General features: G+C 42.3%; 1 protein-coding gene across 4 annotated transcripts in view; it reads right to left on the reverse strand.

Annotated features, from left to right (window-relative positions):
- POT1 (protection of telomeres 1) overlaps nucleotides 1-23,876 on the reverse strand; it is a 166,747-nt gene that overhangs the window by 19,084 nt on the left and 123,787 nt on the right. For all 4 annotated transcript variants that reach the window (XR_012643941.1, XM_074984120.1, XM_074984119.1 and 1 more), the window contains 5 exons: nucleotides 13,034-13,197; nucleotides 11,825-11,913; nucleotides 10,233-10,274; nucleotides 8,784-8,940; nucleotides 2,650-2,855 (listed from right to left, as the gene is read on the reverse strand). Coding sequence is in view for 3 of the 4 variants with exons in the window: in XM_074984120.1 (XP_074840221.1) it covers nucleotides 2,650-2,855; nucleotides 8,784-8,940; nucleotides 10,233-10,274; nucleotides 11,825-11,913; nucleotides 13,034-13,197 (658 nt within the window). In the remaining variant the exon portion in view is untranslated. The remainder of the gene's footprint in view (nucleotides 1-2,649; nucleotides 2,856-8,783; nucleotides 8,941-10,232; nucleotides 10,275-11,824; nucleotides 11,914-13,033; nucleotides 13,198-23,876) is intronic.

Below are 23,876 nucleotides of genomic sequence, written 5' to 3' on the forward strand. Positions count from 1 at the left end.
CCTGTCTGGACGAGCTGCGCAGGAGCGACGCTGCAATTTCGAAGAGCTGCAGCAGGTGGCATGCTAATGAGGTGCTGAATATGCATTTCAGTGCCTCATTAGTAATCTTCGAAATGGCCATTAGCATGGCTATTTCAAAGATTTCTCTTAGTGTAGATGTAGCCTTGGAGAGTGGTGAAGCTCTGGAATGGGTTACCTAGGGAGGTGGTAAAATTCAGGTTTTTACGTCCTGGCCTGACAAAGCCCTGGCTGAGATGATTAGGCTATGTCTACACTAGGCAAAGTAAGTTAACCACCGATACATAATTCTAGCTATGGCAATTGCATAGTTAAAACTGATGCATCTGCACTTGTCTAACTTGGCTATCCACAGTGTGGAAGGTCGATGGGAGAGTTTCTTGTGACGAGTAGAAGGGTCAACTGTGACGATTTTGCAGGTCCATACAGGGTCAATCTTCCAGGGGATCAGTTGGACTTTCAGCAGTGAGTTGGACTTGATGACCTCCTTAGATCTTTTCCAACCCTATGATTCTATAATTTTATGAAGAAATACAGCAGTGGATTTCCTAAATAAGTAACTTTCTGCAAAAACAACTTTTGCTTATATTAGATTTAAGATCTTACAAAAACATTATTATAGGAATTATGGCTCTGTCTCTTTTTTATTGTTATTAAAGTTATTATCACGCAGGAGAGACTAGAGAAGCCATCTAAATAAGACCATATTATGCTAGGCACTGTACAAATATATAGTAAGAGACAGTACCTACCTATAACTTAACCATAAAAGATGAACAAAGCTTGGGGAACAGAGGCACAAAGACATGAAATGACTTGCTCAGGGTTACACGGCACAGCCAAAAATAGAATCCAGTCCAGTGCCATAGCAACAAGCTCTTCAGAACACAATGCTTCAAATGTTATGGTCAGACAAAGGATTTAAATCATGCCTTAAGCATAATATAGCTATAATTATGGAACCACTGGGATACCTCCATAATTTAAAAGTATTTGGAATATAAGGCCACTCTAGACAATATATACAGTGTACTAACAAATCAACAACAACAAATATGTCAGATTAACAATACCTGCCATTGAAATAAATCAGAGTGAACTTACTGTACAAAACCTGCAGTAGATGAAGAGTACACATTAATGTAAATGCCATCAGTAGCTTAAAATTCATCTTTGTTAAGGTTTGCCAGAAATTAGTTCTATTTACGTTCATTAGAAGTTGTTTAAATTAAGGTGGACCTAGCAGTGAATGTCTTCCCTGCATTTAGCCCTGTCCCAACTCTCAGATGAACAGAGACAAAAAACCCCATGGAAGTAAAATGGTTCAGCATATGGTCCCTGGGGGAAGGGAGGATCTCATATTGTATGAAAGCAAGCTGCTTATGCAACTCCAAGAGCAATATCTAGATCTCTGCTCTTGTGTGTAAGTGGAGAAATTAAGGGAGGCTGTATCTGGGAACACTCAAAAACTCCTCTCAGAACTTGTAAATGAAAAAGGTAAAAAGCCTAAATTCTGTGAGCAGCTATTTCCTCCCCTGCTTTTTTTTTTTTTGGTTGGGGGGGGGCATCCTCCATTGTCAGTATTCTGAAGAAAAAAAAGATCTGAAACACCGGTCAGCTAGAGCTTCTTTTGGTAAATATATGAAGATTTACAATTGTGTCTTTTACTTCCACTCCATGTGCGCATGCTCTCAAACATGCAGCTTCTGGGCACTGTTTGCTTATTTTAGGAGGAAACAGACAAAGAAACGGGGGAACAGCTTTCTTACAAAGGAAGAAAATTATATTAACAGATGGCAGAATATGGGGACACTTCACAAAGCAGACTACTGTTAAAATTAGTCAGATAATAAGATAAGTACCAGGAGAGGAGGCTTTGCTATTAAGCCTCATGATCTGTCCATGGAACGTGACAACTGAGTCACTCTTGCCTTTCCACACTGATCTACTGGAATACTGTGACCTTGTTTTAAATTCAAACTGTGAAGCCATACAAATACTTCTTATTTATATTCTATTCTATCCTTATTTATATCTTTGCCTAAACTGTTTTGTTTAAAGTTAAATGGCCTTTTTCCTGCTCCTCCTAGAAAGCAATCGGATGAAAAAGACCACTGATTCAGGTTTATTTATGTGACACAACACTGACATCCAGAGGCTGACAAAGTTAATAGTGGGTGTGCATGATCAGAAACCTTTTATTTATCCACATTTGAAGGTTTCTGGTATGACTGCAATCACATTTCAAGTCAGAATTGAGCCCACCTGGAAGTCCAGCTGAAGATTTTTTTTTTTTTAATAAAGACTGTACAAACTGCACCATGAACGTGTTTCTTGGTATCGATTTATCAGAAGCAAAGGCATCTGACTTCTGTCTGTGTTACAGAAATCCAAACCCATGATTTTTTGTAAGTTTGATTTTATCTGAAAAATTTAGAGACTCAGCCAACCATCTCTAACTTTAACATCTGAATGTATTTTACCATCTCTTAAAGCTGATGCTATTGTGTACGTTTGTTTTTTAAAGAAAATTAATTTTGGTTTTAAAATCAGAAATATTTAAATCCAAAATATCTAGTGGAAAAGATCACTGTGACAGTCTTGATGGCATAACTGTAATTGAATCATTACCTTGTACCATAATTAAAGTATCCTCTGGCTCTTGAAGCAGCTCATCATGTTTCACAAAATGAACAGCTATTTTTCTTTGCCCCTGATTTTCTGTATCCCATACTGCAGACTCATACCACAATGCATCTTGTACTTCTGGATTTGGAGCTGTAGCTGCAGAGTCTCTTAATATTAAGTCAAAATCATCTGCATCTGGAACTTCTTGCCTAAAGCATTTTAGAAAGCAACAGGTAAATAGTAGTAACTTCTCTTTCAATAATCTTGTAGTTGAAATGAAGTATTTTAAACAAACAAGATATTGAAATATCATTTTAACAACAGCAGATACAAGAAGATTCACCTTTCCACACTGATCTTTGAAAAAGATAATTTTCAACAAGTTGTAGGAATTGAAGGTTTGCAACACAAGCCTGGAGTGTCGTGCATGGAAACTCCAAGAAAACTAGTCCTACATTAATGAGCCCACCCCTGCGTGCCAAGAAAGCTAATCCTGTTTATCAGCAAGGGTACAGCTTAATACCATCACCTAAGGCCACTGAAAGCAATGGAAAAATTCCCACTGACTTCACAGGGCTTGGGAACAGGCCTTTATTAGAGCCCAGCATGGATGTAAAATTTGTATCCACATTCATACCTGCAAAAATGTGATCTAAAACAGATATCAGCAGATTTGCACAGCTCTAGCTATTTTTATATATGAGGATTTGGACTATATAGATCCCTTGGTAGCATGACTAAATGCTCCTCTCCTCTGCTCCTCTTACTGAGCACCTTCAGAATAGTCATTCTGCAGGTTTGGGGGAGGCAGGAACATGATAAAACTCCCCACTCTGGCTGTAATTTTACATTGTGTTTACAGATGTAGCCAGAGTTTAGCTCTGTTTGTAAAGTACCTTGGGCTGAAAGTTTCCATATACATAACATATTGCAAGAAAGTCTCAGAAGATGAACATTAAGCACCGATAATAAAGCAAAGTTACTTATCTCGGTGCTGTAACTATCATTCTTCGAGATGTGTGTCCTCGTGGGCACTCCACTGTACTGGGCTCATCCCAGTGCCACATATCAGAGACTCTTCAAAGCTGCATCCGTCCGGTCTGCGCTCTTCTGATCACGTGCACAGACCGGCTGAAGCCTGTTCCTAGAAACTGCTCTGGAATCTGAAAAACTGACAACAAGGGAGACTCCACAGCGGAAAGGAGGATGCATAGTGGAGCACCACGGGGGGACATGTCTCAAAGAACTATACGGACGTGAGTAACTTCACTTTCTTCTTCGAGTGACGTCCCCATGTGTGCTCCACTGTAGGTGACTGCCCAGCAGTTCCCCAACCATAGGAGAGGGGAGAAAGGAGTCACCGTGTAATTGAAGTGGAGAGGACTGCTGTGGCTGGCGAAGTGTCTGTAGCTCATCGGTTCTGAGTGGCGTACTGCCTCATGAAGGTGTCATGGGATAACCAGGTAAGTGCTTTGCAAATGTCTCTAAGGAAACTCCCTTCAGAAAAGCAGTCGAGGCTGCCACTGCTCTCGTGGAATGAGACTGTGGTTGCATTAGGAGAGGTGTCTGGCTGGAAGAGTAGCATTGAGTGATGCACGCATAGATGATATGAGCTATTCATTGGGACAATAGGAGTTTGCCCCTGGAGGACTCTGCCAGTGAAACCAGAAGGAGGTCTGTTTTCCAGAACATTTTTGTCCGGTCTACACAGAAAGCAAATGCCCTGTGTACGTCTAAAGTATGTAGTGACGTTTCCTGTGGTGATGAACGTGGTTTAGGATAAAATGCAAGTAAAATTATTGGTTCGTTGATGTGCAAATCTAAGCAGATTTTGGAACGAAAGCTGGGTGATATCTGAGGGTTACTCTGTCCTTAGTGAAGATTGTGTATGGAGGCCCCACCCTAAGGGCTGATATTTCACTGACTCTACAGGCAGATGTGATGGTGAGAAGAAAAGCTATCTTCTGGTAAGTAACTTAAGAAGGGTAGTAGCCAGGGGCTCATACGGCAGCCTCATCAATGCCCATAGTACTAAGTCAAGGCTCCATGGGGGACAGGTTGGTTTGCATGGAGGGTACATATTTGTCAGCCCTTTGAAAAATCTTTTAGTGATTGGGTGGACAAACACTGAGAACCCATCTCTGTGCCCTCTAAACGCCATAATCACAGCAAGATGTACTCTTAGGGAGGTTAGTGCCAATCCCGAAGCTTTTAGGTGCATGATGTAGTCCAAAATAGCATAAAGGGGAGACATCAGTGGTTCTTCGTGCTGTACTGAGCACCAGCCTGCAAACCTGCACCACTTGGAAAGGTAAGAAGTCCTAGTGGTTTGCTTCCTGCTATACTCTAAGATTTCCGTGACTTGTGTAGAACAGAGGAATTCAGATTCATTGAACCAACTAGGAACCAAGCTGTAAGGTGTAGCCTGCATATCTGAGGATGTTGTAGGGTTCCCTAGTTCTGCATTAGAAGATCTGGTAGGAGGGGCAGAGGCTATGGAGGACATGATGACATTCACTGCAGCAGGGAAAACCAGTATTGTCGAGCCCATGCAGGGGCCACTAATAGCATGGTGGTGCCGTACACTCTGGCCTTGTGAAGTACTCTGGGAATGAGTACCATGGAGGGAAGGCATAAAAGAGAGGGCCCTCCCATGTCCTTAAGAATGCGTTGCCTAGCAACCCGTGCCCTGTTCCCACTCTGAAGCAGTAATGGCAACATTTCTTGTTGTGATAGGCGGCAAAGAGGTTGATAAGAGGAGTGCCCAATATTGGAATAGGAAGCGGACAACTTTGGAGTTCCCACTCATGATCCAGTGTGAAGCATCCGCTCAGCGAAGCTGCTGCAGCGTCATTGAGCCCAAGTAAGATGCCACAAGCATGATGTCATTCCAAATGCACCAATTCCAAACTCAGACTGACTCCACGCAGAGGATGCGTGAACGGGACCCAACCTGGCGACTGATATAGTACATCGTTGCCACATTGTCTGTTAGTATTTCTACCATAATACCCTGAAAGTACTGCCATAAATGCTGGCAGGCTCTGAGAATGTCTCTGAGTACCAGTAGGTTGACGTAAAGCAGGCATTCCTGGAGGAACCATCCCCCCTGAATGGGGACGGCATCCATGTGGGCTCCCCACCCTTGTAAGGAGGCATCCATAGTAATATGTTGGGAAAGTTGCCCAGGATGGAACAGAACCCCTTGTCTATTGTCGCTCCCCTTAACACGGTGCACGTGATCTATGCACTGCAGCTTCTATTACCAGTGAGTTTGGCTGCAAATGTGTGAACAGAAACTCCAGCCCTTTTGAAGGAATGAAGTATTTCTTAGCAAGCTTCTTGTTAGCGGGAGGTACTGAAGCTGGGATCTTCCGTATGTCATCGGATGCCTCTATAATTTCCTCTTCCATGGGTATGGCTACTCTGGAAGACTGCGCTGGCTGTAGGTTCCTTAAAAGCCAGCGCCATTTCTCCTGTACGTTAGCGAGTGGTACATCCCGGCTAATAGCCACCCTTTCGAATAATTCATTAAGTTGTTTTATGTCATCCAGGGGCAAAATGTCCCCCGAAATGATGGCCTTGTCATGTGACAAAGATGACAAGATGCATCTGGCTCCTGCTCCTCTGTGTCCGATGCAAGCACCTCTTCCACTTCCAACCACAGGGGTGATGGTGACTGGGGCAGTGGAGATGGGGCCGGAACAGGTGACAGTCGAGGAGAGACATAGCCTGCAATAGAGTGACCCTGCAATCGACACCTGCAAAATGATTCCCATCTAGTGGAGTACTGCCAACGAGAATAATGGTGGTAGTGGTCATGATAGCGACAGCTGCTGGAGTGGCAAGAGTGTACCGGCTCATAAGAGCACCTATGCCAGTCCCAGGAGAGATCCCTGCGATATGAAGAAAATGACAGTGCTGGGGTTGTTGCCAGTCTTGGAGCCAAGGATGTTGTCGGTGCTGATGCTGGGAACCGGGCACTTGGAGGAAGATGTCTGCACTCTTGCTTCTGAGGGCTTCATAGCTGAAGACTTCTGTGTCAGTGCCTTGGACTTTGCCCTTTTGCTCCTCACAGACGCTTTAGAACTTAAATGGTGCTTCTGGAGGTGACAGGACTTACTGTGACCTCAGGAGTGCTCTGTGTTATAGCAGGCAACAGCCCGGTCGGCAAAGTTTTAGATTTCTTGGTGGGAATGGTGGTTAAAGAGGAGGCTCTGCATTTATGTGCAGGTTGTTCCAGGACCCTCGTGGTCTCTTTGGCAGAAGTCTGAAGAGTCTTGTCAAATAACATCATTTTTAGGTACATTTCTCAATCGCACTGAGCCCTGGCCATTAGTTTCATGAATGTGGACATTTTTGAGGGATGTGACCCTCTCCCAGAAACCTTATGTACTCCGAGTGACCATCTGAGGCAGGCATTACTTCATGGCAGTGTTGACTTTTCTTAAAACCTTGTGAGCCCGGAGTGGTGAGAAGGTTCAATGCAGCCCAATTGTTGTTGCGGTTATGTAGCTGGCAAACAATAAATGGTAGAAAAAATGAAGTCCAAACTATAACTTCTAACTTGAGTCCAAAATGAAAACTTAGCTTTGAGGTTTAAGCATAACGAACAGACAAACTTAGAACATTAATTTTTTTTTAAAGCAAACAACTAATGAACTGAGGAACATAAGTAAGAAGAATTATACATAGAACACAGAGTTTTTTGAGTCTCATGAAGTTAAGTTGAAGAGAGGCAGTTAGATCCATCTGCAGCCTGGGGCAGTTGAGATGAATTGGCTTGAGCCGGTCTGAGAACGTGATCAAAAGAGTGTGAATGGAGAGATGCTGGGGCCCCGCACACACAGACCAGCCAGATGCAGCTTTGAAGACTCTCCCATCTGCAGCACTGGGATGAGCCCAACACCTACAGTGGAGCACCCATGGGGACATCACTTGAAGAACAACGCACAGTGATGTACTAAGTGCTCTTTATATTCCCAATACAAAGGGCTTGATCTTGAAAGAAATTGAATGATCTGGTGCCATTTTATCAAAACACCTCAGCATAGGCTTAACTTTAAGCATCTGAGTAATCTAAAGTTAAACATATGCTGTACCTCACTCCCCACGAGGAATAATGTCTCTGTTGACAGAGATCTGTCAACAGAAACCCAGTTTGGACATTCCATAGGACCCTCTGTCAAAAGACAGGGCTTCCAGAACACCAGGCTGCCCTGTCTGCTGTACTTCTGGTTGGCCATTTTGCCGAAAGAGCATCCAGGCAGTTTATCTTCCGACAAACCTTCTGTTGACAAATCCCTGTAATCTAGACATAGCCTTAGATACACACACAACCTATCAGCCTATTCAGTTTTTCACAATAAAGCCAGAAGGTAAAACAATAATATTTTTATTTAACACATTAATTGTACTTTCTCGAAACAGAAATTTTCCAAAAAACGACTTTACTTACACAGTAAGATAAAATTGATATCTGACAGTTTTCAAATGGTATTTTTCTCACTTAAATAAAACGACAGTCTCCATTCTAGCACTCTAAAAGCCAAAGCACAGACCATTATGTGAACACCAGTGTTCCTTCTAATATTTGTGATTCATGGATGGAATACATTTTGTTATGTGCACCATTCCTTGTGCAGATGTGCATCATTAATAGAAACACATACTGCCCAATGTGGGCAGCTGAAGGCACTCTGCTAATCAGCTGGGCAGCATCTGAATCTCTTCTGGAAGCCCACCCACATGCTCAGTTTACAGGGACTGCTCATGGACACAAAGAGATTATTGTGATTTCCAAATAAATGTTCTGGTTTACTGAAAAAATTGTAAGAGTAAGGTTAGGTAAATTTTGTTTCTAGGTTCAGGACAAAATTAAGTGACAAATTTGTGAACTGGAACAGAAATTAGAATTCTGGAAATTAGAATAGAACTTAGTACGCAGATCCCATATGACTACAGTTTTCCCCAACTAATCTCAATAAACTTCTAAACCTTTGCTCGAAATCAGATGGTTTTAAATTCAACTCATCTTCAGTGTTAAGAAAGATGAAAATATTCAAAAAATTATCTAAGATTTCTAAAATACACTGAGCAGTCTGTAACTTTAAAATGTTATTATATAAAACACTTACAGAGAGTTGCATTTTGAACAATAAAGTTTAATGGACTGATGGAGCTTCTGTGGTTTAAAAGTTCTCAGTTTTGCTCTAATGCGATACTGTTGAGGAACTGCACTATTCAAAATAGTATTCAGTGTGGTGTCCTCTAAATGCTGATGATCTGTTAATACTGTAAAGTAACAAATATACAATTATTAATCAAGAAAACAATATTTGGAACAATACAAGTGAACAACAGGGTGAGTGCATGGGACCATCACAGAGATATTTTTAAATAATTTTCATTTATTTTATTTTTAGAAATTTTATTATTTTTAAAATGATTAAGATATTCTCTTCAATTCTAAAGTCTATAAGTACATGTACGAAATTACTTTTGCAGAACCTGAGAACAGAAGTAGCTAAAACTGATGGTTTACAGGTACCATTCCACGTTCTATGGCACAAATGTTAAATTTGCAAACCCTGGAAAAGGTAAAATGATGGTCTTAGAGCACCTATGCCAGTTTTTACCCAGCAGATGTTAATTTCTATGAAAAGAGTGGCAGCAACATGTACCAGCTAAGCCATCACAGCTCTTGAGAAGTAGAGCTATGGCTATAGCCTTGGCTTCACATGTGCGCTGATTCAAATGGTTCCTTTGGTCTTTAAGACGTAAGATATTCCCAAATCCTACAGTGATTTAATCCTGGGTGAAAAGGATTCAAGTAGGGAAAAGCCCTATATATTTTAATAAGAATTACTTTTAAAATGTTATAATTTTTTCCCATTTAAAAATGTTCAAATACAAGGAAAATAAAGCACTACGATATTTCAACCAAGGTGGGTAGAACAAAATGCTTCCAACGAGAAGACTAAGATAAAAGGTTTAATATATTAGCATCCCACGGACATAACTTCACAATGTATTTTGTAGTTTTATATACATTTAAATGCTTATCTTCCTTAAAAAACAACCTTTACAATGGAAAGTAGACAATTACAATTATTTCAACAGTTTCGGAAGCTAACATCTGAACAACAATCCTTATTACAACTGGATTTTGCAGAATTAAATTTTTTTCTTTTTTATAATTGTGATGGACAATATCCACTTTCATTTTTAGATTTTGTGCTTTTATCATTTTAACTTTTAATATATATGGGAAATTATAATGGCTTCAAATAATGTAGGGTCAGACAGAAATGATTCAAAAATATAAAGCTTTCTAACAGAAACTGTCAATGTCAAATATCAAACTCTGCAAAGCAAATATCCTTATATTAAAATTTCATGAGCTCTCTAACAGCATTTTTGTTACCTGGACCATCTGTCAATTTTGTTAATCATCAATGGATATACTTTTTCATCAGTCTGTGTCTATACACTGAAATAAAAATTTCCTGACATTTACAGAGAACGTTCTAATCCAAGACTATTTATAAGACATCTACCACCTCAGTATAAAAAATATTTCCTACCTGTAACAGATAACTGCTGGCATCTCTCTGAATATGACTGGTCTGTTAAGAAATAACATGCATTGAAAGAAAAATAACTGTGTTAATTGAGTAGGATATTGCTGCTAATCAGTTTTTAACATTATATAATTGCTATTAATTATGAGTTATACATGATTGCTATGTTTCACTTAGTAGAAAAAAATCCATGTCATAACTGATGAAAATTTGCCACTCCGTGTAAAGCTATGTTTATATATATCTTGATGTCATTTGTCAAGAAGTTTCCAGATGTGATAATCTTTCCCTTGACTGTTTCCATTGTTAGTGGTGATTGAACCCCAAATCATTCAAGAATCCGTCTGCTTTTGATCCCTAGCTTGCACCTGGCATTTTCTTTTATTTTTCATATGTATTCTGTGTGTCCAGTAATGAGACCAAACACAGTCCAATAGCAAATAGTTTAAAGGTATCATATAAGCATGTCAGTTAATTTGTTTTAAAACTATGCTTTGCAACAGATAAATGTCTATATCTGATCATGCCTCTTACCATAAGAGGGTTCCTTCCATTCTCTGGAGAAGACATGCTTTTCATTATTTCAGTGCCCTTTAGGTTTTGCCCAAATGGTACAGGACAGTGTTTCCCAATTTTATTTGGCCACAGAACCCATTTAAACTTGAAAGAGTTTTGTGGACCTCCATTCCCAAGCTCTACCCCCTTTGGCTCCAAAATCTACCCCCCATCTCCAGGCTTTATATGTCTCAGCCCTCAAATCCATCCCCTATCCCCAAGCTTTACCCCCCGACACCATCTCCAGGCTTAACCCCTCTCATCCTGAAACTGGACCCTGGGACTACGCCATCTGTGGCACTGACTGGGGAGCCTGCAACAGGCAGCCACATGCACCCAGTGGAAGGAAGACTAGTGTGGAGGTGAGGTGGGCGGGGGTGAGCCAAGCCACACCCACTGGATGGGTGTTGCTGATCGAGTAGCCGAGCAAGTGAGGGGCTCTCTACGGCTCTCTGCCCCCACTGAAATAATGGAACTATATTTAGCTAGTTTAATGGCCAGGCCCCTCAAGCTGCCCTCCTGTCCATTAAACCAGTAAAATTTAGTTCTACTGTTTCAGCAGTGGTAGGGCAGGGAGCTTCAGAGGAGTCAGCTATTGTAATGGAATTTTCTCGCAGAACCCTTATTTTCACATTGCGAAACCCCGGGGTTCCACAGAACACCAGTTGGGCAACACTAGTATAGGAGGAGAAGAGACTAACAGTAAGCAGCTTTATTGTGTGCAGGTATCTCTATACATATATAATAATAATTAGCTTAGATTTATTTTACCTGTGGAGACCCCCACCCAGTGCATGGTGGTACAGCCAATGTTTCCTGTTACATTTGAGCTGCCATTTTATTTGCACACAAATCTTGTTTTCTGTATTTGTTAACAAAGAACTGCATACTGCCATCATGTCCAACACACTAGCCACATGTGGCTCTTTGACCGATTGTGGCTAGTTGGCTTGAACAATAAATATATTTTCAGAATAACATGGCTAGGCTACCGTTTTTACACAGCAAGAAAGAATGAACCAATTTGCGGTTGCTCTTACATGACAGATTGTCAAAAGTGCCATCCAATTCCATTGAAGACATGCTCTCCACATTTTGACTCTCTGTAAGACTCACAGAATCCATGAATCTATAAAGAAAGTACAAAAGATTTTAAAGGTAAGAATATATATTCTGTGGTTTTCAATCTCTCTTAAAGGTATCAAAGATATGAACATTTTCTTCATAAAGTTAAGCTACAATGTTCAGGTATAATAGAAACTCTTGAACGGAGATTAAAAACAGAAAAGAATCCAAAGGCTAGTGGCATGTTTATTGAAGATTCAAGTATGAGAAAACTGTGAATCAATATCCAACACAGCAGGGAGAGAAAACTGTGCTGCTGGAAGTGCCGACTTTCCAATCAAATATAAAATTGAGACCTTGATTACTCAACAATTCTCTGCCTATGGGCCCCAATTCAATAAAGTATTTATTGATGTGCCTTGCTTTATGCATGGTCTTAAACCTTACTGACTACAGTTAGACCCAAGCACATGCTTCACATGAAACAAGTGCTTAATTACTTTGCTGAACTGGCACCTTGGTTATTGAGTGACTGCATGCCACTTTTTAAGAGAGGATTATGTTTATAACACTTGGCAACTTGGCCAAATCATAATTTGGACAATTATAATTTGTTAATCCAAACTCCTCCTATAGTTTCAGTTGGAAAATTTAATCCTCACTTATTTACCCTCTCTTAAAAACTGTTGTATAATGTAGGCTGCACCTCTCTAATCTGGCATCCTGGGAACCTGACTGGTGGCAAATGAGAATTTGCCAGACCACAGGAGGTCAATATTGTTTAGCAGCATTAGCAACACTTCCACTGCTTCCTGGACTCTCAGAACGCATTCAGTGGTAAATTACAGCTAAATGACAGCACAGAGAGGCAGGATTGGTGGCTGTAAATGAACTTTATGGGAGCACAGGAAACTTGGCCACACTCATGTTAAGTGGTCATTTAGCTAACTAAAACCGTTCTAGATTATGGATGTTGCCAGATGAGAGAGTGCCAGACAACAGAGGTTTAACCAGAAATACCAAATGACAACCTCTTTCAATTCTAGAACTGCTGGGTGCTTACATATATTCAGTACTCAAAGAACTTACAAATGTGAATTGTTTCATGTTTACTGGAACTAAAATTCTAAAACACTTCATTTAAAACTTCCAGACTAGTCTCAAAGATTATTTGTGAAACTCACGCTCTTAGTTCTTTAACATCTGGATTATTTTCTGGCAGGACTCTAATTCCTCGACCGTAACAGGTGCCTCCATGAAGATGAAATTCTACATAGGAAACATCAGGCTGGTTCCCAGCACTGGCATGTTTTGAATGCAGACTGTAAATTCTCAGAAAGCTTCCAACCTAAACAAACACATGGTTTCATGATACAAAATGCACACAATTATCTCTCTTTCCTCCTAGAAAAAGCCTATGAACCCCAAGGATCAATCTTATTGTCTACTTTTACTCCACCATTTCTCAGTGTTAAGATGGTGTGCAATTGTCCCCTTAGTTGAGTAAGACTGGATCTTGTTTTCTGCAACGTCTATCAATTTTGCTCTCTAATCGGCCAAAATTTTTGCTACAAAGCAAACTAGACCAGGCACTTTTTCCAATGAAGAATAACATGCAGTTTTTATAACTGCAATAAGACTTTCCAGACAAAAAACTGTGTTGTAATTTTCTAGTACAGATGGGTTCATTTGATAGCACTCAGTATTTGGCTTCATATCTACCATAACACTCAGAGTAAATACAATAAAACTCATGCACAGCCATATCTTATTGTTCAATGAACAAATAATTTACTTTGACCCTAAAAAACCAACACTTTCAAAGCTCCCATCTTTTGATACTGTTTTAAACTCGTGTTGTAAGTAGTAGTAAATGATACTTCTTTATTTATTTTTTTCCAAACCAGGCATGATTTATACCTCCACCTCATATTTTTAACCAACTCATCTCTTTTCCAAGTTGAAAAGTCCCAGTCTTATTAGTCTCTCTGCATATGGAAGCTGTTACACGCATCTAAGCATTTTTGTTGCCCTTTTCTGAACCTTTACAAATTATAATAAAGGTTTTTGAGATGAAGCAACCAGATCAACATTCATTATCAAGATGCTGACATACCACTGATTTATATAGAAACAATATATTATCTTCTGTCTTATCATTTACCCTTTCCTAATCATTCCGAACATTCTCTTTGCATTTTTGACTGCCACTGAACATTAAGTAAATGTTTTCAGACATCTATCTACAATGATCCCAAGATTTCCTTCTTGAGTGGAAAAAGTTAATTGAGACCACATCATTTTAGATATTTTATTAGGATTATGTTTTCAATGTGCATTATTTTGTAATTATAAAAAGAAAGTTACTTACTTCTGTAATTGGTGTTCTTTGAGATGTGTTGCTCATGTCCTTTCCAATGTAGGCGTGTGTGCTCACACATGCCCAGTTGCTGGAAAAGTTTTCTCCTAGATGGTAGCCGCTGGGTTGGTGCAGTGCCCCCTGGAGTGGCACCGACATAGCACTCAATATAGTCCCCTCCCTTCCCCCCCCCCCCCCCCCCCACAGAGTTCCTTCTTGCTGGGTACTCTAACAGTGGGGAAAGGTGGAAGGATTTTGGAATGGATATGAGCAATACATCTCGAAGAACACCAGTTATGGAAATAGGTAATTGTCTTTTCTTCTTCGAGTGATTGCTCATTCACATTCCAATATAGGTAAATGCAAGCTGATGTTTGGAGGAGTCAGAGCCCCGGAATGACTGGAGAACACTCCTACCCACTGCAGCATCCTCTCTAGTATGCTGCATGCTAGCGCAATGAGCTGAAAAGGTGTGAATGGAAGAACAAGTGGCAGCTCTACAGATTTTCTGAATAGGGACATGGGCTAGGAAGGGCATGGAAGAGGCCTGTGCCTTTGTAGAATGAGTGCTGATGTGAGGAAGGGGAACGCCTGCTAACTTATAGCACTCCTTAATACAAGGCACTATATAGGAGAAAATTCTCTGGGAAACTGGGAGGCCCTTCACCTGTCAGGTACAGCCACGAACAGCTGCTGCAACTTCCTGAATGGCTTGGGCCTGACTGTGTAAAAAAGCCAAAGCCCTATGGACACCTATGGTATGTAAACTCTGTTTCCTTGTGGTAGCATGTGTCTTAGGGTAAAAACAGTTAATGAAATATCCTGGTTGACTTAGAAACAGCAGGGAGCAGGAAGTTTGAAAGGGAGCCCCGTAAACTTAGCAAAACCAAAATGAGATCCCAGGAGGACAAACGGGTCCTGCGTCAATGGCCTAACCTTCTCCAAGCCTTTAATAAATCTCTTAACCACAGAGTTCGAGAACACCAACAAATGGCCTAGACCAGGATGTAAGGTGGAAAAAGCTGCCAGGTGAACTTTCATGGAGGAAAGGGACGGCCCCAATTGACGTAGGTGCCACAAATAATCCAGAATTGAGGGGACTCTGGCCTGAAAGGGAGAAACAAACCTTTTCCACTTCAAGTAAGAGGCCCTCATGGTGGGCTTTCTACTAATTAAAAGCACCTCCCTCACTGGGTTTGAGCAGGAAAGTTCCATGGCACTCAGCCATGAATTCTATGCTGTTAGGTGAAGGGACAGGAGGTTGGGGTGCTGGAGCCACCTCTCCTCCTGAGTAAATAGGTGCAGGTGTAATGTAAGTGTTGTCGTCTTCCACACTGCCAGGTACAACAGAACCGAGCATCAGTGTTGCCTGGCCCACGCTGGAGCTACCAAGATTGCTGAGGCTTGGTACACTTGAATTTTGAGGAGGACCCTATGGATGAAGGGAACCAGAAGAAATGCATACAGCAGGGTTCCCCTCCAGGATACGTCAATGCATCTGCCCAGGACCCGGAGTCTGGTTCCAGTAAGAACAAAACCTTTGACATTTTGCACTGAGGTGTGTGGCAATTAGTTCCACCTGGGGATAGCCCCAAACTTGGAAAATTGATTGTAGCACACCTGGGTGAATGGACCACTGTTCATGAAGGACCCGCTGAAGTGGTCCCCATGGTATTGTGGACCCTGGGTAAGTAATGGGCCTGCAGGAAAATTGTGATGAATGCAGAACTCCCATAGCCTGAAAACCTCTTGACAGGGGAGAGAAGTGTGCACCTCCACCATGTGTTGATATAACAAATTGCTGTCGTGGCGTCCCATCTCATTGACATGCAATGCCCTGCTAGGCTGTCCCGAAACACCTCCCAAGCCAACCTGATAGCTCTGAGCTCTCTCACGTAGCCCTCTGATGCCACTACCCTTGTTGCTGCACTGGCAGTGTTCAATGCAACTTGCAAGGCACACGTGATATTAACTTATTTTCCTCCACAACCACCTTGAACTCAGGTTTGGCATCTGGAGGGACGAACTCTGTAAACTTTGAGAGGGAAGAGGTAGTATTGTATGAGTACCTGCTCCCTAGGGCTTGCTGATTACCTATGCGAGCTGTAGCCCACCAGTCAAATAAACTTTCCTACCATATAAATCTAGTCTCTTTGCCTCTCTTGTTCTTGGGTGAGCACCCTTGGAACCCTTGCCTTTCCCAGTGCTTGGCCACATCCATGGCCAGGGAGTCAGGAAGAGGTGAGTATAAGAGTGTTTGCTCACTGCAGAGGGGAAAAATAACGCCTTTCATTTTTCCTCACCATGGCCTGGCTGATGCAGGGGTCTGCCACACGTTTTTGGCGGTGGGCAATGGTCTTTATGAGAGGTAATATCACTCTGGTGGAAACTGATGAGGACAGAATATCCATCATCAATCTGGCCTCATCTTCTCTGCCTGTATCCCCAAAGCTCTGGGCTATCCGGTGGACCAGCTGTTGGAGGGCCCAGCTGTCCTCCAGGACCGGGGATACAGAAGAACCAGTGACCGATTTGTCTGGAGATGAAGATAAGGAGTTGCCAGCCTGCACCATGCAAGCCCATGACCATGGCTGCCACCGGGTCCAGTGCATTCACCCCTCAGTGTGGTGGAAAGAGCAACAATGTCTGCTTATGCACAGATGAGCCCATAGAGGAAGGTGGCAAGACCTGCACTGGTGGAGGAAGAGGAGGATGAGCCGTCAACGCCAACACCACCTGCAACCCTCCAGGTCCCATAGGTGCCACCATGGTTGGCACTGTAGTATATGGAACTGAACAAAAAGGCAGTGAAACCACCAGAGCTGATGATGGCACCAGCACCAAGGGGCTCGGGTGCTGAGAAGACCAAAGGTGTTGACAAGGAATGGTCCCTGGAGACTAGCTGCTCCAACAATGCGTCCTGTGGCAGGGCTCCTACTAGTGAAGCCAACGGTGCCAAATGTGGTACTGCGGGAGGCTCCTGATCCCTCCAGCAGCAATGGGGCTCAGGACTAAGGCCAGATGATGTGCTCCTGGCCCTCACAAAAGCCCATGGGGTTCAAAAGGGCAATTTTGGCTCCGGCTGCTAGTCTGTCGCCCACTGCCCTTGTGCCAAGAGTTGGCCCGGCTGAGAGGAAGAGTAGGCTCTCTAACTCCTGCCTGAACCAGAGAAGTAGGAGTCAGACTACGAGTTGAACAACTCTTAAGCCAAAGACTAAGGTGGCAGCTGTGCCAAGGGTGCTTGCATCGGCACCAGCTGGGATGTTGACCTCGTTGGCACCATAGTCACCAGTGGTGCCAGGGACATAGATGGCCACACTGTCATGGCAGGTTTGCACTGAGATGGAGAAGGACTAAACACCTGCTTTGGGGACATTGTTTTCCTCAGTGAAGAGAAGGGTGCCATGATTTGGAGGAAGCTCTGCACTTCTCTGAATGCCTCTGGTGTCGATGGCGGCTCTGAAGAACAGGGACTGGACCTCCTGATGAGCGTCAATGCTCATCCTTCCAAGTTATGCCCATATCGCGGCTAGCCTGAGAGCACCTGGGGATCATCTTCTGATTCAACACTTCAGGGGAGCAGACCCTGTCATGCCTCTTCTTTTTGTGAGACACCAGGGACTGAGACTTATGTCTTCTGGGAGGGTGAGGTGCCCGCCTTCCACCATGGTGCCAAGCTCCATTCTCTTTTGCCAACACCGCAGCTGAGCTCGGTGCTACTGCACTCTGCACTGAAAAAGATATGCTTGGCCAACAGATGGAGACTTCTTGGGCTGGAGAGCTGCCTCCATCAACAAGAACTTGAGGCGCTGTGCCTGGTCCTTCAAAGTTCTCAATTTGAAAGTCCTGCAAATTGGGCAGTGGTCCCCCCGGTGGCTCTCACCCAAACACTTTAAGCAAGTGGAGTGTGGGCAGCTTTTTGCCATGTGCTTTCCATAGTGTCCACAGGCTTTGAAGCCTGGGTATAGCTGCATGCCCTGGCACCGAGGCCTTGAGAAGGGAGAGCAGACTCCCTACTCGGGCCTGACAAACTACTATACTAAGAACAATTACAGCTATTTAAATAACTGAACTATTTAAACTATTTATAACTATTTCCTAATAAAAACTATCTTCAGATAAGGACTAAGTGCTACCAGATACTCATACAATTGCTCACATTAGCAAAGTAGAGTTCCAGCAACCAACAATCATGTCAAGAAGGAACTGAGTGGGGGACAGAGTGGGTGGTGCCTATATTATGTGCTATATCAGTGCCACTCCAGGGGGCAATGCACCAACAGCTACCAGCTAGGGGAAAAGTTTTCCAGTAACTTGGCATGCACAAGTGTGCACACCTATATTGGAATTACTATAGTATTACTATATTGAGCAATTACTCAAAGAACATTGAATTTCATATGCCATTTTGCTGCCTGGTTACCTATAAGATTCCTGGTGAAAAGTGAAGCTTTTGATTATGAAAGCTATGATATCCTAACGGATTGAAAGGCACTTTTTCCATTCAATTCGTTCTCTGACAAGTGTTTCAATAGCCTTCTGAGTTTCCATTTGTTTTTCCATCTTGGTCACTTGAGGTTTGTACATTAGCTGTCATTACCGATGGGTATTATCAGCAACTTACTAAGTACATGGTCAAGTGCCAACAGTTATTCAATTCTGGGTTCATTCCTTTTATTAAGCAACCTCATTTGGACAATGAAGAGCTTATTGCATTACTGCTTGCTCTCATACCTTCTCTTTTAGCGATGGTGTTTGGTAAATCAGTGATTATTCAATCCCAGGTGCACTTGGATACCAATGACATACCTTCCAATCTCAATGTTGGCCTTTTCTTACAGTTGAGACTGTTCTAAGCAGAATATTAAGAGTATCTGGAGGATTTAAACTGAACAACTGCCCACTGTGTTTACGCTGGATCTCTCAGTAGCCTTTTTATAGATGAGACCAGTCATTAAGACATATTGCTACACTTCATTCCTGGAATATGCCTTAAAATAAATACGTGATAATGGTCAAATGTGTTTCACCAAGGAAATGGAAGTGTAGTTGTCTTTCAAGACTCTATACTGTCTGTGTGGCACAGAGTTTCTAGTATTGCGTCTGAAGTCAACAGACTGTACTTTTGATACAGAGGTGCTAATCAAAGCTGTCTCTCTCCTCCTTTGAAAAAGTATAAACATCTCATTCTCCTTAAAGCTTTTAATCCACAGATATTCACATTATAGTTTTCACCATCTCTTACGATGATCTTTCTTTTTTTTTAAAGTTGACTTTCCATCGGAGTTCTTGCTTTTGTATTTTAAAAAGCTATTTTATGAGTTTTATTCAGAATGTTAACAGTGGTACACTCTTTTTCTTCTTTGTTTATATCAGAAATAAGAACTGAGATATTCATAACCAGTTCTGAAACTTTAGAAATTGGTGGTTAGAAAGATAAATGCTTATATTTTCTTTTCTCCCACTTTCCAAGCATTGGTATAATCAGATAACTGCATGAGCTGCCCATATATCCATATGGAGATGCATGATGGAAACAGAACACATGAATCCAGCTACAGAGAAGTTAGAAAATGTCAATGAAAAACAAATTGCAACTTGGAGATTTTGCAGTTTCAGTTCCATTTGCCCCAGAGTAATCAATGAGGAATATTGTCTTTTTTCTGCCTACTGAATAGGTGAAGAGAAAACCTGAGATATGTGATGACTGAGTGATTGATCTTGTTGAGTTAGGGATAAAAATGCAGAAGGCAGGTACAGTAGAGTTTTGGCTGGTGACAGCTGCCCTTTTGTTGGGTTCAACCTAAGTACTAGGCCACTAGAATAACTGGATGAAAAGAAACAAAAAAAACACAGATTTACTCTTCGCCCTTCCCCTGGCCCCCCATTCCCCAAACAAAACAAACTCTACATCAGAAAGTGGCAAGGATAGGGTCCCTTTCTCTTAACTTCTTGTGTTTTCCTTTCTTGCCTTGAGTCCCAACACACCAAAGCACAAAAGTGTGAAAGTAGGGTCACTGCAACCAATGGAATAAACTACATACTTAAATTTGTTCACATGTAAAGGAGGCAGTGAGAGATAAAAAGGCATCTTTTAAAAAGTGGAGTCAAATCCTAGGGATCAAAATAGAAAGGAACATAAACACTGCCAAATTAAATGTAAAAGTGTAACAAGAAAAGCCAAAAAAGATTTTGAGGAACAGTTAGCCATAAATTCAAAAAACAATAGTAAAATGTTTTTTTAAGTACATTAGAAGCAGGAAGCCTGCTAAAAAAGCAGTGGGGCCCCTGGATGATAGAGACATAAAAGGAGCAATCAAGGAAGATAATGCCATTGCAGAAAAACTAAATGATTTCTTTGCTTCAGTCTTCACGGCTGAGGATGTTAGAGAGATTCCCAAATCTGAGCCGTCCTTTATAGGTGATGAATCTGAGGAACTGTCCCAGATTGAAGTGTCATTAGAGGAGGTTTTGAACTAATTGATAAGCTAAACAGTCACAAGTTTCCGGGACTGGATGGTATTCACCCAAGGGTTCTGAAAGAACTCAAATGTGAAATTGCGGAACTATTAACAGTGGTTTGTAACCTATCCTTTAAATCAGCTTTGGTACCCAATGATTGGAAGACAACTAATATAACACCAATATTTAAAAAGGGCTGTAAAGGAGACCCTAGCAATTACAGACTGGTAAGTCTAACGTCAGTACCGGGCAAATCAGTAGAAACAATAGTAAAGAATAAAATTGTCAGACACGTAGAGGAACATGACTTGTTGAGCAAAAGTCAACATGGTTTCTGTAAAGGGAAGTCATGTCTTACTAATCTATTAGAGTTCTTTGAAGGGGTTAATAAGCATGTGGACAGGGGGGATCCAGTAGACATAGTATACTTAGATTTCCAGAAAGCCTTTGACGTGGTCCGTCACCAAAGGCTCTTATGTAAATTAGGTGGTCATGGAATAGGAGGAAAGATCCTTTCATGGATTGGGAACTGGTTAAAAGACAGGAAACAAAGGGTACGAATAAATGGTAAATTTTCACAATGGAAGCGGGTAACTAGTGGCGTTCCCCAAGGGTCAGTCCTGGGACCAATCTCGTTCAACTTATTTGGCAATGATCTAGAGAAAGGGGTAAGCAGTGAGGTGGCAAAGTTTGCAGATGACACCAAACTGTTCAGGATAGTCAAAACCAAAGCAGACTGTGAAGAACTTCAAAAAGATCTCAGAAAACTGAGTGACTGGGCAGCAAAATGGCAAATGAAATTTAATATGGGTGAGTGTAAGGTAATGCACATTGGGAAAAATAACCCCAATTATACATACAATACGATGGGGGGCAAATTTAGCTACAACAGATCAGGAAAGGGATCTTGGAATTATAGTGGATAGTTCTCTGAAAACATCTACACAGTGTGCAGCGGCAGTCAGTAAAGCAAATAGGATGTTAGGAATAATTAAAAAAGGGATAGAAAATAAGACGAAGAATATCTTACTTCCCCTATATAAAATTATGGTACGCCCACATCTTGAGTACTGCATGCAGATGTGGTCTCCTCACCTCAAAAAAGATATACAGGCATTAGAAAAGGTTCAGAAAAGGGTGAGTAAAATGATAAAGGGTTTGGAACAGGTCCCATATGAGGAGAGGCTAGAGAGACTGGGACTTTTCAGTCTAGAAAAGAGGAGACTGAGGGGCGATATGATAGAGGTATATAAAATCATGAATGGTGTGCAGAAAGTGAATACAGAAAAGCTATTTACTTGTTCCCATAATATAAGAACTAGAGGACACCAAATGAAATTAATGGGTAGCAGGTTCAAAACTAATAAAAGAAAGTTTTTCTTCACACAGCGCACAGTCAACCTGTGGAACTCCTTACCAGAGGATGCTGTGAAGGCCAGGACTCTAACAGAGTTTAAAAAAGAGCTCGATACATGTTTGGAGGTTAGGTCCATAGATGGCTATTAGCAAGGGGTAAGGTATGGTGCCTAGCCTTTTGTCGAAGGTGGGAGATGGATGGCAGGAGACAAATCGCTTGATCATTGTCTTCAGTTCACCTCCTCTGGGGCACCTGGCATTGGCTACTGTTGGCAGACAGGATACTGGGCTAGATGGACCTTTGGTCTGACCCATTATGGCCGTTCTTATGTTCTTACCCTAAAGAGCTTTCCTGTTTTTGTGGAATATTCCGTGTTTTCACCCCAAAAAAGTTAATAAAATCCAGTTTATATATATAAACTGGATTCAGCCATTAAACCAACTGAATTTAGTTCTATTATTTCAGCGGCACCAGAGAAGGGAGCCACAGAGGAGTCAGCAGCAGCAGCCTCTGGAGCTGCAGTGACTCCATTCGGGCCCCAGGAGAGAATGGTTTGGCATCAGAGGGGGTGGGGAATAAGAGTGTGTGGTTCTATGTCTTCCCTCCCCTGCCCACCTGCATGCTGCACATTGGCCAGCTTCGCTTACTTCCTCCCTCCCTCTGCCCAATGCAAGCCAGTGGATCCAGGGGCTGAGAGGGGAGGGGAAGGTGGAACAGGCACCGGGTGATGGAGGGGGAATTGGCCTCTCTGATTGCCTACCTCTGTTGCAGGCAACAAGTGCCCCTCCCTCCCCCACCCCCAGGCAGGGCCTGGCTAAAGAGCTTGCCTCAGGAACGGTCCCCACTCCACCTGCAGCGCACGGGGCAGTTGGGAGGCAGGGCACACTGATTCCACCCAACAGGTGGGCAGGGAGCTCGCACTGGGTCTCACACAAAGCAACTACTGCGTCCACAGGAACTCGGGCTGCTTCAAACCAGCGACAGCATCAGTTCCTGGGACAGCAAGTGGGGCCGGTGCTTTGGCTCTGGCAGAGAAAGCGCGTATGACACTGAGTGACACCTGCAGGAAACTTGCTGCCTGGTTCCTCCTCCTCAGCGTGGAGAATTGATGTGAACATTGCTCTTTCCTGCTTACGAGCCCTTCTCCAGGCACAGCATTTTCCCTTCCCTCGTTTGCTCTCCAATCCAGAGGAGATCAGACTTAAAATTTCTAATTGGTACAAATCATTGTGTGCATGCTGTTCTTAAAATACGGGTTAAAAAAGTATGGTTTGATGTTATTTATTAAGGACTGTCTTTGCATGCATTGCAGCTCTTGAAGTATTTATTTTGTAATTGCTATTTTGATTGCAGACCCCTGCACTAAGGGAAAAATTTGAAGAGGCTTCCCTGACATCTGTGTCAGGTTATGGGAACCATGTTAATCCAAGCCATGTAGGTGAAATGAAAATGACCCTGGGTTTGTTCTGTGTGACCTTGTGAAGGATGCAGCCCAGTTGTGTGATCAGAGAAGAGGAATAAAAGAAGGGGCTTCCTATTTCACCAGGAGAACGTTGCCCATCGCTTAGTGTTTCGGCCTGGCTTGGGGGCAGCATTGAGGGCATTTGGCATTCTGACTTGTTGCAAATAAATCTACAGTGGGGAAACCCCATAGTTTGAAGACGGCTGTGAGGATCTGGTATCTATCTCCCACTTGTGTATTTCAGAGAAGTCCCTGCTCAGTTGGTCTGCTGTGCTGGTCTGACATTCTGGTAGATAAGATGTCCATACTGTTGGTGATGAAACAGTTCCAAAGATGGACTGTCTCAGCATAGAGGTTGTATGGTCGAGCTCCTCTTGGCAGTTTGTA

This window comes from Carettochelys insculpta, chromosome 1, assembly GCF_033958435.1.
Source record: "Carettochelys insculpta isolate YL-2023 chromosome 1, ASM3395843v1, whole genome shotgun sequence".
Lineage (NCBI taxonomy): Eukaryota > Metazoa > Chordata > Testudines > Carettochelyidae > Carettochelys > Carettochelys insculpta.